At 29.2% G+C, this 14,800-nt stretch overlaps 1 protein-coding gene across 2 annotated transcripts in view; it reads right to left on the reverse strand.

The window, feature by feature from the left end:
• The window catches only part of LOC106457798 (GATOR complex protein MIOS-like), a 69,455-nt gene that overhangs the window by 47,311 nt on the left and 7,344 nt on the right, over nucleotides 1-14,800 (reverse strand). For both annotated transcript variants that reach the window (XM_013917247.2, XM_022383838.1), the window contains 5 exons: nucleotides 14,536-14,627; nucleotides 8,988-9,061; nucleotides 6,735-6,802; nucleotides 5,362-5,441; nucleotides 182-228 (listed from right to left, as the gene is read on the reverse strand). In XM_013917247.2, coding sequence (XP_013772701.1) covers nucleotides 182-228; nucleotides 5,362-5,441; nucleotides 6,735-6,802; nucleotides 8,988-9,061; nucleotides 14,536-14,585 — 319 coding nt within the window. In that variant the 5' untranslated portion in view covers nucleotides 14,586-14,627. The remainder of the gene's footprint in view (nucleotides 1-181; nucleotides 229-5,361; nucleotides 5,442-6,734; nucleotides 6,803-8,987; nucleotides 9,062-14,535; nucleotides 14,628-14,800) is intronic.

The raw sequence follows: 14,800 nt of genomic DNA on the forward strand, positions 1-14,800 counted from the left end.
AATTTAAGTTGAAAACCTGTTGTTTAATACCAAACTGGTTTAACAAAAGCACAAAAGTTTTAGACAGTAAGCCATGCATAATAAAAAGTTTAATTCATTCCTTTGTTAAACAAAAATACATAAATTCAGAAACAAGAAGTATTAGACGGACTAGAAAAGTAAAATATCACTAATAACTTACCAAACTCTTGTCCAATCAAATCTGATGATTCAAAGTTTTGACTGAAGCTAGACAAAAAAAAAATATTTCAAACAACTTCCAAAAAAGAGAGTTATAGGTGTTAATTGTTCCCTCTAAGTTATTAAAATCTAACACAATTCACTGACTTTATACAAAGTGGCAGTAAGAAGATTTACATTACTATCAGCATGGTAAAAAACATGGGTATTCTAATATAAATACATGTATGTGAATAAAAATATGAGTCTGCTCACATCTAAAACACACATTATATTACTAGATTACCTTAAAGCTAGAAAATGGTACTGACTAGAGGCAAGCGAAAGTTACTGAAAGCAAATGGGAAGTTTTGTGTGCTCACTTCTAAATCAGTTCTGCTGATTATTTTATGAATGTTAAGGAACAATCACGTGCACTTTTTATATTTGAAGTAATGCATATATGAGGATTCAAAATATACATTTTAAGAGTTTATACATTAAATGTAAGACAGAGTAACTTAAATATCCATATATTGCTGATAAGGTTGATAATCTTAAATTATTACTTAGTACAGTTTCTTCCCCATATGAACTGTTAAATGTTTTGTTTTCTGTACAATACAGACTAGTGCCTTCAGTGATTTTGAACTGATACCTAGGAAATAATGTATTTGAGTGATATTACTGTGGTGTATTGCTCTCTAGAAGCAATATTACCCGAGTTATCAATTAAATTTAAAATGTATCATTACACCATAATGGCTGACTAGATTGAGGAACTTATTGTGAAATATCACTACACACAGTAAAAACATGGATGTTTAATGTTAAAAATAGTGTTGACAAAACAATTTTTTAAGGCAGTAAAAATGTCATTATTATACTTTATGTGATTTGTAAGGACACATATTGTAAAAAAAAAGGCACCATGTGAGTAGACTATTGTATAACTTACAATTACTTTGCATTAGGAAATTGTACTACACAAATTAGAAAAAATGCATTATAGTAAAGCAGTATAGGTAATTAACTGCTTTCGTAATTAAGAAGAGATTAGATGTACATTTGGCTAATTAACTGGAGTCTCTATTCAGGCTATGTAATGTCTAAATATTATCATCAGCTGTTATAACGTAAATGCCTTTTACAAGCTAGCAAAGCATGGTTACAATTATAGTTGTCAAAATAATAGTATAATTATCATCATCAATTTAACAGTTCACATAATGTTACATGAAAGGCATTTATTTTGTACAAGTATTGTTATTATTTCCAGGTAATATGCAACAGTGTTTAAATTTTTATGGTTAGCAATTAAACTATTTTTATAACTAAAATGTCTTAGACTTCATGTTTTTATGTAAAGATATTATAATCAGTGTGTAACATGTTTAAACATGAAGTTGCAGTTACTGCTGTTGCTAACTTTTATTTTAGAACACTGACTACTCAATAGGCTTGAGGAAGCAAATTGAAACAACTGGTTAATGTCAAATCAGTAGGCAAATACAGTTTTGCTCCTTAATTTGATTCGCTAGGGAGGAAGTACAGTAATAGCCAACAGTCAGCATCATGAAGCCAAAGAAAGCTTGACTAAATCAGAAAACACTGAATCTGACTCTTGGGAAGGAAATATGTTTTCTTCCAAGCTGTAACCTAAAACAATTTTTATGGTGTAAACATATTCACAAATCTTGCAAAGAGACAAGATTTAGAATGAAGTGTTAAAAACATAATAGGCTTAATACTAATTTAATGTGACAAATGTAACTAATCATAAACAACTGCTATTGCAACAAATGGCTTATGTAAAGTGTTCCAACCACTACTGTGTTTGTTGTGTCCCACCTGACCTGATAAGCCCTGGATTGAGCGAAATGTCTAGTCGGCAATGGATATGATAAACAATACAGTTCTCTGGTTATTTGAAAATCACTAAGGGACTAGATAAAGAATGAAGTGTTAAGAATTATACTAGGCCTAATACTAATGTCACATAACAATAATTATCATATTTAAATTTTCGTAATATATTAATATGAATCAATGCCACACTGTAAATATGGTATAATGGTGTTAATTTTGTTTTTAAGCACAAAGCTACACAATAGGTTATCTGCTATCTTTTCACCACAGGGCATCAAACCACAGATTTTACCATTTTAAATTCTTAAACTTACCACTGACCCACTGGGAGACACATAATATAATTGAAATACTTTACGTGCTTTTTAGTTCACCAATCTAGATCTTATAGAAAAACGAACACACAGTGTATCAACAGGTACATCTGTACTCATATTAACAAAAGTTTTTGTTAGCATAACTTTGTAGGTGCACAATCAAAACTGCAGAGAATGTATTAATATTCGAAAGTTTTGAATATATGAATTTTCAAGTATACATAATCCACGAGGAAAATGCAATAGGATTAATACTAAAAATTTAATATTTTAAAATCTTAACTTTCGATTTATACACAATAAAGTATGCAGTGCAAAAGCCATCAGGCCTACTTTAAAATATGACTGAAAAAAATGTGAATGCAAGTGACAGAAAACATAATCTTAATTAAATAAAAAATGTCAAGTTGGACATATATGTTTCTTGCAGTAGTAATAACTACATTTAATGGAGCAGTTGCTTGATTAGTGAGTATGCGATAAAAGTAGTTTTATTCTGGTTATTGATATTATCAAACTTTTTTGTTCTTGACACACAAATAAAAATGAGTTATTATGGCTTAATCTTTTAATAAATTGCTTAATAGTTTAAAATTATTCACACCATTAAAGGCATAAATTCAGCATATAATATAATGACAAACTTTAGAGATTATACAACAACAAAAAAAACATAAAGACATTCACAAGAAAGTACTATTAGAGACTATTGAATTGGATGGCAGATTATCAAGTCTAATACTTCCCCCTTTTTCAAGTCAGCATAAAAATTTTAAGAACTAGGACAAATTCAAAAACATAAGTATGCATTAACAGAAAAAGAAAAACTCAGAGAAGAATTTATGTCAACAATGATCATATCAATGGAGCACTTTTTGAATAGTGTACCTTTGACACCATTTGATAATTAATACATCTAGAGGTTGTTTCAATTCAGATGAAGTTAAATCATTATAATGGCTATAATTTAACTAATACGAAAAAGTTATTAAAATCAAAAAAGGTAATAACTACATCCAGAAATGGCATAAACATGCAAATTATGTGCCTATAAACAGAAGATGTAATTAAATGTATCTATATGTTCATAGTTGCATGTATCGCACATTGTGTTGTGCAAGTAAACCTCCAATGAGTGTGTTTAATATGTGGCTTATTCAACCCTATTGCCATGGGTATCATTTACTGTGTATGACACAAGGTTTTAGTGTCTTACATTCAAAATTTTATTAAATTATTTTTTGTTTATGTTATACCAATTAGAATAGCATAAAATCTTAGCTAATAACCCATATTTTAATAGTATATACGTTAAGTTCTTAATTATACAAGGCAATATTAAAAAAAAATTCTGAATTTCCCCTAGTGTGACCCATTTTCTCTTACCACATCATCTTCCCTATTTTATCCACCACCCCTAGAAAAAGTATGAAATTAAACATAAATTACTCTCTATAAAGTCATCATTACTCAGAGAAACAATAATTTTTATAGTCTTCAATTTTGTTTGTTTACAGAGCTATTGAATAAAAAATCCGACCCCCTCCTGCCACACCTACCTGTCACATCCTCTCTTTCAGAATTCATTGATAGTTCTCTCTTACGTTTAATTTTTATTACCTATAACCAACAGAAAGTCAAGGTTTTCATCTATCAAATGACGTATTGAATAATGTTATGTTCTGAACAGTTAAATGTCAATTTCACTCAGACTACCAACATCGTTCCCGTGAGAAAATTAACGACTAGCTTGGATGAATTTGTAACGGCTCTTGTCGCATAGTTATAAAGACAGAAAAAGGTAAGGGAATTTTTCTACTCTTAGCATGTTATAAGTCTATATTCTTTGATGCATTATTTAATTAAATGAAAATTATTAAGTGCATTACTACCATTAGTATAAAAAATTAGGGTTAACTTCTCTTCGACATTCAACAGCAGGAAAAAAGAAGATTGGTTAAGTATTTAATTTTTTGTTTTTCATGTTTATTCTTTATGTATAATTATAAAAGTAACTAAAATGTAAAAATAGGGATCCTTTTTAGTTAGCTAAGATCAGATTAGGTAAAATAAATAATAATAATATTATAATAAAAATGTTTCACGAGGCACAGCTCGTGGGTAATGTAAAACGTTAGCATAATCTGAGCTGCACGTTTCCCAAGTGATTTACAACTTATAATGGCACGGACAGTAGTTAAACACAGTTCAAAGAGTAATAAAACAACAAAATTTAATTATAAATAGATGTATACTGTTACAAACTGAGAACTACTAAGGATAAATGAATGTAGTTTCATGTTAAAATTTGAAGTCATTCTAGAAATAAAAAAAGGATAATTTAGAATTATCTAAATATTTTTTTTTGGGGGGGGGGGTTATGAGGTCGGTTTAATTGACCAATCCTATTTAGAGATAGGATTGAGAAAATAACAGATAAACTACAGTTTTACTGAAAAAAAGCGTTTGAAATGCATTGGGGAGGTTTTAGGAATTACACAAAGGAAATTTGAAATTTTTGAGATGAGGAAAAGTATTTTTAATTCTAACATGAAAATTACTTTGCACACGGACTATTCAAAACAAATACTCAATATATTCATGGAGAAATATTTATTTTATTTTATTAAAAATACTTCACTAAAAAGGATTTTTTGTACATGAAAGACTTATAATATTAATTGAAAGATTAACAAATTTTGTGAATATGTATACACACTATATTGAAAGTTAGAAGTGTCAAATCTATAAAGACTTTAAACAAGTACAAAGAGGTCACATGGTCGATCAAATTGACTGAGCCCATGTAGAGAGTTAACAACTGATCCAAAATTTTAAAAGTAAGCACCGTATAGTATTTAGGGGTAAGAAAGACCAACATTTGCAATTCATAATTTAAACTATTCATTTATCCAATGATATACAATACAAAGCAGTTTTTACAAAGTGTATATGAAAAACAAATCTTAAATTCTAATGGCAATATGTCAATACAGTTTCATAGATATTTAGCTACCTGGTCAGCACAACTTTTCCATTTGCTTGTCCCACAGCTAGTAAGTTGTCTGGTTCATGCCTAGGGTACCATGCTATACACTAAAATAAAGATAATTCCAGTGTTATTCACTATAGTACTCTGTATGCATCTCATGTTTAGAATGCCTCATGAAAACAAAGTTGATTAAGCCATTATGGATAAATTATAAATGAGTCCATCTCCCTATGTAAACCATCAATAGTTTTGATGGCAGAGTGCAACAATGAATTAGTACATTAGAAGAAGTATTCTGATGTCAGTCTTAAACCACACTAATAAAGTTAGCAATACAACATTAAGCCTTTAAATCATAAATCTACTATAAAAATATAAGTTTATTAAAATTACAACTTTTTTACTCCCATTTCATTTTTTTTATATTTCTTTCAACCTTTCTTGTACCAGGAAATAGCATGAGTAAATGAGAACAAAAGTCATGTTTGTAAAGATGATTGTTTTTTAGATTATTTATTTATTTATTGAATGGTATAGTTAACACAGAGAAACTACAGTTAACAACTGGACAGTACAAGATTTTTAGGGTAAACCACAATGCTTTCTTATGCAGAGCTTACAACTTCCAGAAAAAAATATATAGCTACAAGAAGCAACAATATCCCAAAGTGGAACATATAATTACTTAAGAGCAAATTGTTGAAGGTACTAAGAGAAATTTGAACCACATTCTTCAATAAGAAAATAGCAACAGAAACCAGATGTAGAGACTGCATCTACAGTTCATATCCAAAAAGTAGTGAAACCAAAGTCCGAGTTGTATTCTATTTTGTGTGATGTTTTAAGGTAATTGTATTCCTCAGATTTTGTATCATTGACTTAAAGAAATATGATAACTCAGACCTAAGTTTCATTATCTTTTTGGGTTGTATGGGTATGTCTTTCATTCAAACCTTGAACAGGAAATAACTATAAATCGAGAAACCTTTACAGGTAAACTTATATTTTATTGTATATAAGTGGTATGTTTTCTCTAGTATAAAAAAAGAAAATTAAGTGTTCAAAAATAGGAATACAAGTTTTAAGAGAAATTTCATAAAAATATGTTACTAAAGTAGCAGGAGAAACACTTATATCAAAGTATTGAATACCGTTTATCCACAACTACTACTAATATTTAAACTAGAACTATAATACATTTAATGTAAAAGGAACCACATACTTAACTAAAACTTTTATCATACATAATAATATAGTTAAAGCATAAAGCTAAGAAAAAAATATTCTCTCACAAAGTTAAATCAAGTTTTTTCATATTTATAAAACAAAACATTCTGTCAAGAAAATTGTATTATGTTCTATCCTAATTAATTCTCACATAAAGTATACATACGTACTTTCATATAATGGTTGTCAGAATTAATAGAGAGTAATGCAGCACATGAGTTGTCAGACAGTGGAATGGCTGAAAGATAATTAGGAATCAAATTTTATCAGTGAACATACATAAACATTTTATCTGATGTGCAATGGTATATATATAGATATTTATATCTATCCTGAACTGTTTGACAAATTTAAAACTATTGTCACTTGCAGACATTCATTTTACAATTATAATACTGAATGAGATATTTTGCTGACCATAAAACAGACTTTGTCATAAGAAAACCAGTAACTTTATATAGCAATGTACACAATACAAGGAACAATTTCCACTCAAATATTTTCAAAAATGAGATAATATCCAGCAAAAGAAAGTTGCCATTAAATAAAGACCTAGCTGTTGTCAATTGCTGCTCTACACTTCTAGATATTCACTTCTTATTTAAGTTTTTTTAACATCTGCTACATGAGCTAGCTTAGCATCTTGATGTGGACCTTAAAAATAAGTCATTGCAGAAAGGTTTGAGTTGTTTTGATTAGACAAAAAAAAGATGTTTGGCACTATTTTTGAGGTCTAGGTCGCTGGACCAGATCCATGACTTGACATGAGAGCCAACATGGAGAAGTTAACTTGTAAATAAGTAAAACAATGTAGCAATGAAACATGCTTGAAACGTTCTTGATGTGGTTGTGAATATTATGGTTTAAGTGTAGTGATTAAGCTAAACCATAGATCCAGGTCAGATGAGGGAAAAACTTATTCGAATATATCCCAAGTGATTTGATATACTAGCTAAATTGGAGATTCATCAATTGATTACTACATTGACAGGGAAACATAAAAGAATGAGTACAATAATATTGTTATCTTAATATAGGGGGATTGGAATCATATATAAAAAGTCATTAGTTTTGTGAAACTAAAGACACAGTAAAGCCCAAAGATGCAGTGTTGTAGTTGAAGCAGATACACAATGCATTACAAGTTGACATCCTTAGCAATTCTTAGATTAAAAATACCATTTCTGCAATGAAGAGTAAAATATAAGAAAGATGGTATAATGCCCAGTTTGGTACCACTGTAGTATCATCCATATACATTTCATCATGTCATACTTTGACTAATATTTATTTGTTTTAAAATCTTCATTCATTGAGATTATTCAAATAACTCTAAATCATCAGTTTCCAGAATGACTCCCCTCCCTCCCCTTGTTGACCATCCTAGGCTCAGTACTAAAAGATGTTGGGCTGGCTCATGTGGCAGGCTTTAAAAAAAGTGTGTTCTAGCCTATAGAATTAACTGTATATACTTTTAAGAAGTTTTCTGTGTCTACTGAGCTAAAAGTATTTCGTAATTGCACAATTTTCTATTTAACTCTCAGCTAATATAATTTAACAGATTAACTTAGTCGTGAACAATCCTTAACATGCATTAAAACCGCACACTAACATAAAACACATTTCAAAGACTTCAAGAAACCACACACACACACACATATACATTTAAACAGAATATTATCATAATACAATATGAACAAAACTCAAACATAATTAACTTTCTCAAGATACATCTTTTCTACTTGTGCTTCAAGAAAAGTTTTGAGAAATTTTTCAACAACTGAAAATCATGCTACTAACATAGCTACACTACTATAAGAAAAAAAAGTACCAAAGTACATTATTTACAAGTAATGTGCAGAATAACACAGGTTTGGTTGTCAAGAAAAAAGGCTTTTTATCTGTGTTTAAATAAAAATTTTAGTAAAAGGTGAACAACAATTTTAGTTAGTCTTATAATGCTTACATTGATGAGTTCACACAAAAACTAAATGGAGAAATCACATTTATATGGTGAAGAAATGTAAAATATGGATGTATATGCAGTATAACATAAACATAGTATTTAATTTAACAAAGGAATATAAACAAGTTCCAAATAGCTTTATGATATACACTTAATACTTTCTATAGATAACTGAAATAGAAAGTTATCTTTTGGTAAAAAGGTTTTTCTGAGAAATTTAACAAATGAAATGAAGATCAACTAAAACTGAATTCAAACTAGAAATAACAATGCAAAAAGGAGTAAGATTTCGCTAGAATTGCAAATTTCAAAATGTAATATAAACCACTGTCAAACACCTAATACTACTAGTTCTCAAAAATTTCTTTCACTGTAATTTCTATATATCTTGAAAAAAAAACTAAATTATTTAAAACTACTTTCTGTAGGTGAGAGCTTTTTATGTCAAAAACAGTACCTGATGACTTGCTGCATCCATCTTTCAAAGTCTCTAACTGATAGAGCCTTAGGTCTGTTCCGAAAGTTATAAACCTAATATGAATAAAAAAATATTCAAGAACCAGAATGGGTAATCATCTATAGCTAAGTATCATTATATTTAATTCTACCTATTTGGATTCTTCCCTACTTGACACTGAAAGTTGTTAGAAATTATTTCTATAATGTGCTCCTGAGGCTATTCTTTTTATAGCTAATACAACTAGAACTTTGTATCATATATTAAGTACAAATCACTATGAACATCACAGTTTACAAAAAGTAGGAAAATTATTCTATTGTAAGTTTGGAAAGTAAACTTTTTTTAGAAAAGGCTGCCTATATACAATTTTAACATGAATAGGGAGCACATTAATCAAATTATGTACATAATAAGCCATATTTTCATGTCAATCATAATTTATTTTAAGACATGCAACAGCTAACAATATAGTCTTAGTGTATGCACAGACAAGTAACAGGTAAAGTTCCAAACCTCACAAAACATTCAGGATGAAAGAAGAAAAAAGAGAGACATAATAGACAAGAAAACTCAAAGACCATTTACTCCACAACCAAAACATTCCAGAACATGAAACCAAAAATGATTCAATAACTACTTCATAAACATAAAACAACAGTCATTAAATAACAAAAATCTGATTCAGGTGTGACAGCCTAACTAGCATTCGATTTCATAATCCCTAAAAAAACAACAAAGGAAAAAAGTGTGTATTCTAGAAACTTTCATCTTGACTTTTGAATAAATAACTGTACAATACATGATGTGCCGTACAAAAAAACAACTAAATACCAAATATTTTCCACTCATACTCATAAAAAAATTAACACATCAATGGTTGATCTTTATTATGTAGATCACAAGTTCATGCAATAGATTTCAAAACCACAGAACAAAATGCTGAAATGCATACTTGTTTATACAAAGTACAAACATTATCAACTTTATACTATTGTCAAAAACAAATCAAATATCAGAAGTAATGTGTTCATTACCACCAAGAACAGTTATCTAAAATGGCTAAAGTGCTATCATTTGTACTAAGGATTACAGATTGTAAATTACAACTGTTAATCACAATAAAAGTGACAGACAATTTTCATTATGTATACTGGTACCATTAACTTAATACAAGAAATGTCAGTGAAATTGATTAGAGAAAATACTGAATACATATCTACAAATTACTGATTAATATTTACTAGCATGCATTAAATTTTTAAATTAAAATATTACATCATCAAATAAGTGCTGTGAAATGGTTACCATGAGTAAATTTTCTTTAAATAACATTACAACACTAAGTAAATAATTAATTGCTGATAAAACAGACTTAAATCAATAGCATCACCTAATTTTTTGTGTTTCTTTAATAGTCTATATTTTGCTCCAATAATACTTAAGTGAAAAGGAAACATGAAAAAGGGCCTTGTTGTTTACAACTTACATATTTGACGAGTTATTGAGAGAGATGCACACAGTCCTATTAAAATTAGTCAAAACATTTAACCAGATATCCCACATACTGGAACTAACATACACGTCATACAAAAAAAGATATATATATATATGTATGTACACAGAAGTTCCAGCTGACCTGTAAGTCAATAAATATACGAAGTTACCAGTATTATTACTTCAATATATGTATTTACATCCATACTTTTCATAACATGGATGATTTAATCTCCATCAATAGCTTGACTTTTATTCCAAGTTCAATATATCCAAATGGACTTATAATATAAAGAAGCAATAGTAATGTTATTCTTCTCACTACTTAGATTTAATATCAATTTTGTAAAAGGCAGAGTAAATTTGACTATTTTATCATTATTGATAAAAGAATGGAATTTGAATTTCTCATCAGGTTGGTTTGACATCAGCGTCTGGATTTTTGTCTGATAGATGGAATATCCCCAACACGTTTGGATGCTATGACCACAGACATTATCTGTTACGACTTAATGTTGACAACTTGGACTGTTAATGGAAACTAATTGTTTAATTTCAGTTCTATTGTAATGTTTGTTTTATAGATAGGTAGATATGATCCTAATACAAATCATAAGAACTGTTTAAATTATGGAGTAAAAATATTGTAAAAAAATTATTTTATAGTGATTAGGAAAAATAAAAATAGTTCAAATGTTTATTTTCATAATTTAAAGAACAACTTCAATTTACATACAAAATATACAGCCTGAGGTTATGGTTAAAAATCAGTACTTATAACAGAGTAATGTCATACTGAAAATTGTGTAATCTTTGTCATTAAAAGCTTGAGATAATTAAGTTTAAGTTTTTGTGAAGCCATAAATGGAACTATTTTCTCACAAAATTCATACTTGTATTAGGTTTTCCCATGCAACATATGTTAGGTTTAGTGCTAGAGAGAAAACATCATTTTCATCAAATTGCTAAATTTCAAATAAGAAGGCATTTGTAATGGTGGATGTTAAATCATATTATTTAACTTTGTGGCACTAGATACTTCTTAGTCCTTACAAACTGTTTTAACTACTACATTAAAGCAGAAAAACTAGTGATTAGATAACAATCAACTGGCAAAACCAAGTTCTTGTCCTGTGTCATGGCCACTATGGGTGTGTGAAAAAAAAATGAAATGCTGTATCATAGAAAGTATTGGCTACAAGATTTTGGTCCAGGTAATTTTGACAATAAAAATTAAAAAGATAAACAAGAGGAAATGCATACTGTATAATGTAGAAATGGAAAGAAACCACCAAATTGTGTATGGTCAGTACATAATGGTCAGATAGTTAAAATCTTAGTGATAAGTACTGTCTAATGTTAAACCTGACCTGAGGATCATAATAATTTACAAAATAATAATGGAATTTCAATCCTTATGGCATGCAGATTTAATGATAAAAGTATGTGTAAAAACCAAAATGATTACATTCAAAAGTTGATGAACATAGTGCACAATTCATACCTTATGTTAGTTTTTATAACATCACTGAGTCCCAAAGCAAGAACATGTTACTTTACAGTGTTAAAGGTGAATATCATGAATATTGTAATTTTCACGTGTTACTAGTTTAAGTTAAATTTTTATATCATATGAATCTTCATATTAGAAACTTGAATTTGACTTTGATCTATTTTGAGTTAAAGTTTAAAGTTCAGCAATAAAACCTCAAATTGTAGGGTTTTAATTTTTATTAGTTAAAAGTCATATACAAAACACACGTGTTGAACATAAGAATGATGTATTACCAACACAAAGTTGATATACCAAGCTTACAGTACACTATACAAAGATACATTTACCATATACTCTCAATATAAGCTGCATGATTATTTTTTTATATAAGAACCTCATATTACATATATAAATGCAACACATTTCTTTCATGTCAAATATGTCGATATAAACATAATGGAATCAAGAATATATGCATATTACAAGTTCAACATAAATACCTTATGAATCACATACATATATGTTGTGTTATGAAAGAGTCCATTTTCACATACATAGTATGCAACTTTTTTTAAACATTACATGTACATTTGATTTGTATGGGACACCAATTATGTTTTATCTCTAAAATGCTGTATTTAAATATACAATATTTGAAAGATGAAACGAGGAGGCTCATAACAGTAATTGACAAAATAAATTATATTATTATTTATTATTATTAGTTTGAAAACTGTCAAATTAAAATCTTCAGAGTTAATGAGTCCATCTATTAAAATAAATAATCAGAGAGTAATATGAAAAAAAAAAAAATTGTCTCTGCAAGTAGTACTACAGCTCTAAAAATTTTTGAAAAAGTACTATTTAATGTATTCTTCTTTTCCAAAAATATTTTACAAGTTAAGAGAATTTTATTTCTCTAACAGGATTATTTGTTTAGAAAATGAATTCTGTTGCCAATAGTTAAGGCTGGCACTTTGCAAAAGTTTAAAAATGGAATAGATAATTTCCATAAAATGAAGGGTAGGTTTTAATTTACTTTTTCTCAAGAATGAGTGTGCAAAGACAAAGTAGAAAAACAAATGGTCCTTTGTTTTCTGTATGTTATTTAGTTAAATGTGATATCATAAAAGAGAGCCAACATGGATTCACCAAAGAGAAATCCTGGCTTACTAATCTATTACTTGTTGTCTGGATGATGTTAGATGTAAACTTGGTGCACTTAGATTTTCAAAAGATGTTGGTAAGGTGCCACACAGAAGATCAATTAAGAAAATCACATTGGTAAGGTTTGGAAAACAATAGTTAATTGAACTGTAAAGTGGTTGGATCAAAAAATGGAAAAGCTCATTATTAATACAGTCCAATCATTCCAGACTCTCATTACTAGTACTGCCTCAGTGGTCAACTCTTGGGACTTGCTTTTTCTTATTTGCATTAATGATAATGATAGGTACATAATTAGTAAAATTTGCTAATAGTATTTCTAGCTGTGTTGAAGATATTGTGGTATTACAATGAAGCTTAAATCATTTTGCAAGCTATAATATATTTGGCATGTGACATTTAATCATAGTAAGTGCAAGGTAATGCATTTGGGTTATAATCTTGATCATACCTTTACTATAGAAGGGAACTCATTCAATAGTTTGACTCAAGAAAATGATCTTGGCACAGTGATTGTTTGTTTGTTTGTTTTATGAATTTCGCGCAAAGCTACACAAGGGCTATCTGCACTAGCCATCCCTAATTTAGCAGTGTAAGACTAGAGGGAAGGCAGCTAGTCATCACCACCCACTGCCAACTCTTGGGCTACTCTTTTACCAACTAATAGTGCGATTGACCGTCACATTATAACACCCCCATGGCTGAAAGGGCGAGCATGTTTAGTGTGATGGGGATGGCACAGTGTTAAAAAGGCTACCAACAACAGAGCACTGTCTTGATGGCTTGAGTGAAAAGCTAATAGAATTTTAAGGTGTTTTTTTTAAAGACATGTTGAATACAAGTCATAAGAGGTAATTATTTCTCTATACAACTGACTAGTTAGGTCTCACTTGTAATACTATGTACAAGTTTGATCTCCTTATCTAAGAAAGGATACTGACTTATTATAAAGGGTTCAAAAGAGGTTTACTAGTGATTCCTGGATGTGTTATCTTATGGGATAAGTTGAGATTTCTTAACTTATTTATATTTGAGAAAAAAGGTAAGAGGATATCTTATTGAAGTTTACAATATTATCCTGGGAATGAATTGGATAAAACCCTCTGATTTCTTGTGCTATATTCTGAAGACAATAGGATAAGAGGACATAAGATTAAGGTTTAGAAAAGACAAGCTAAGCTCTAGTTAAGACAGTTTTACTTTTAACAGGATGATATGCTTATGAAATAAACTGCCATCAAAAGCAGTGGTGACCAGCACTTTGCAAAAGTTTAAGGGGAAGTTTATGATTTCCTGAGAAATTAAAGGTGAGAGTGTGTGTAAGAAAAGCCTTGAATGACCAACTGGTCTCTTGTTTTGTATATACTGTTACATTAAAACTACCCATACCTATCAGGGTGATTAGGAGACCACAAAATATCCACTTTCACTCCTGTCATATTAAGATCAAATTCTTCTGTACTTCTCACCTGTTCAATTCACTGAAATAAACAAAAATAAATATTTTTGTTACTAACAGCACTAAAGTACCACAATGTAAACATACCTAAACCAGTCACATAATGATTATTTTATAATCTGATCTAAAAATGTACTTTTTATTAAGTGATAAAATAAATTATATAGAAAACTATGGTATAAGTGTATGCATCTT

This window comes from Limulus polyphemus, unplaced genomic scaffold (genome assembly GCF_000517525.1).
Source record: "Limulus polyphemus unplaced genomic scaffold, Limulus_polyphemus-2.1.2 Scaffold374, whole genome shotgun sequence".
Classification (NCBI taxonomy): Eukaryota; Metazoa; Arthropoda; class Merostomata; order Xiphosura; family Limulidae; genus Limulus; species Limulus polyphemus.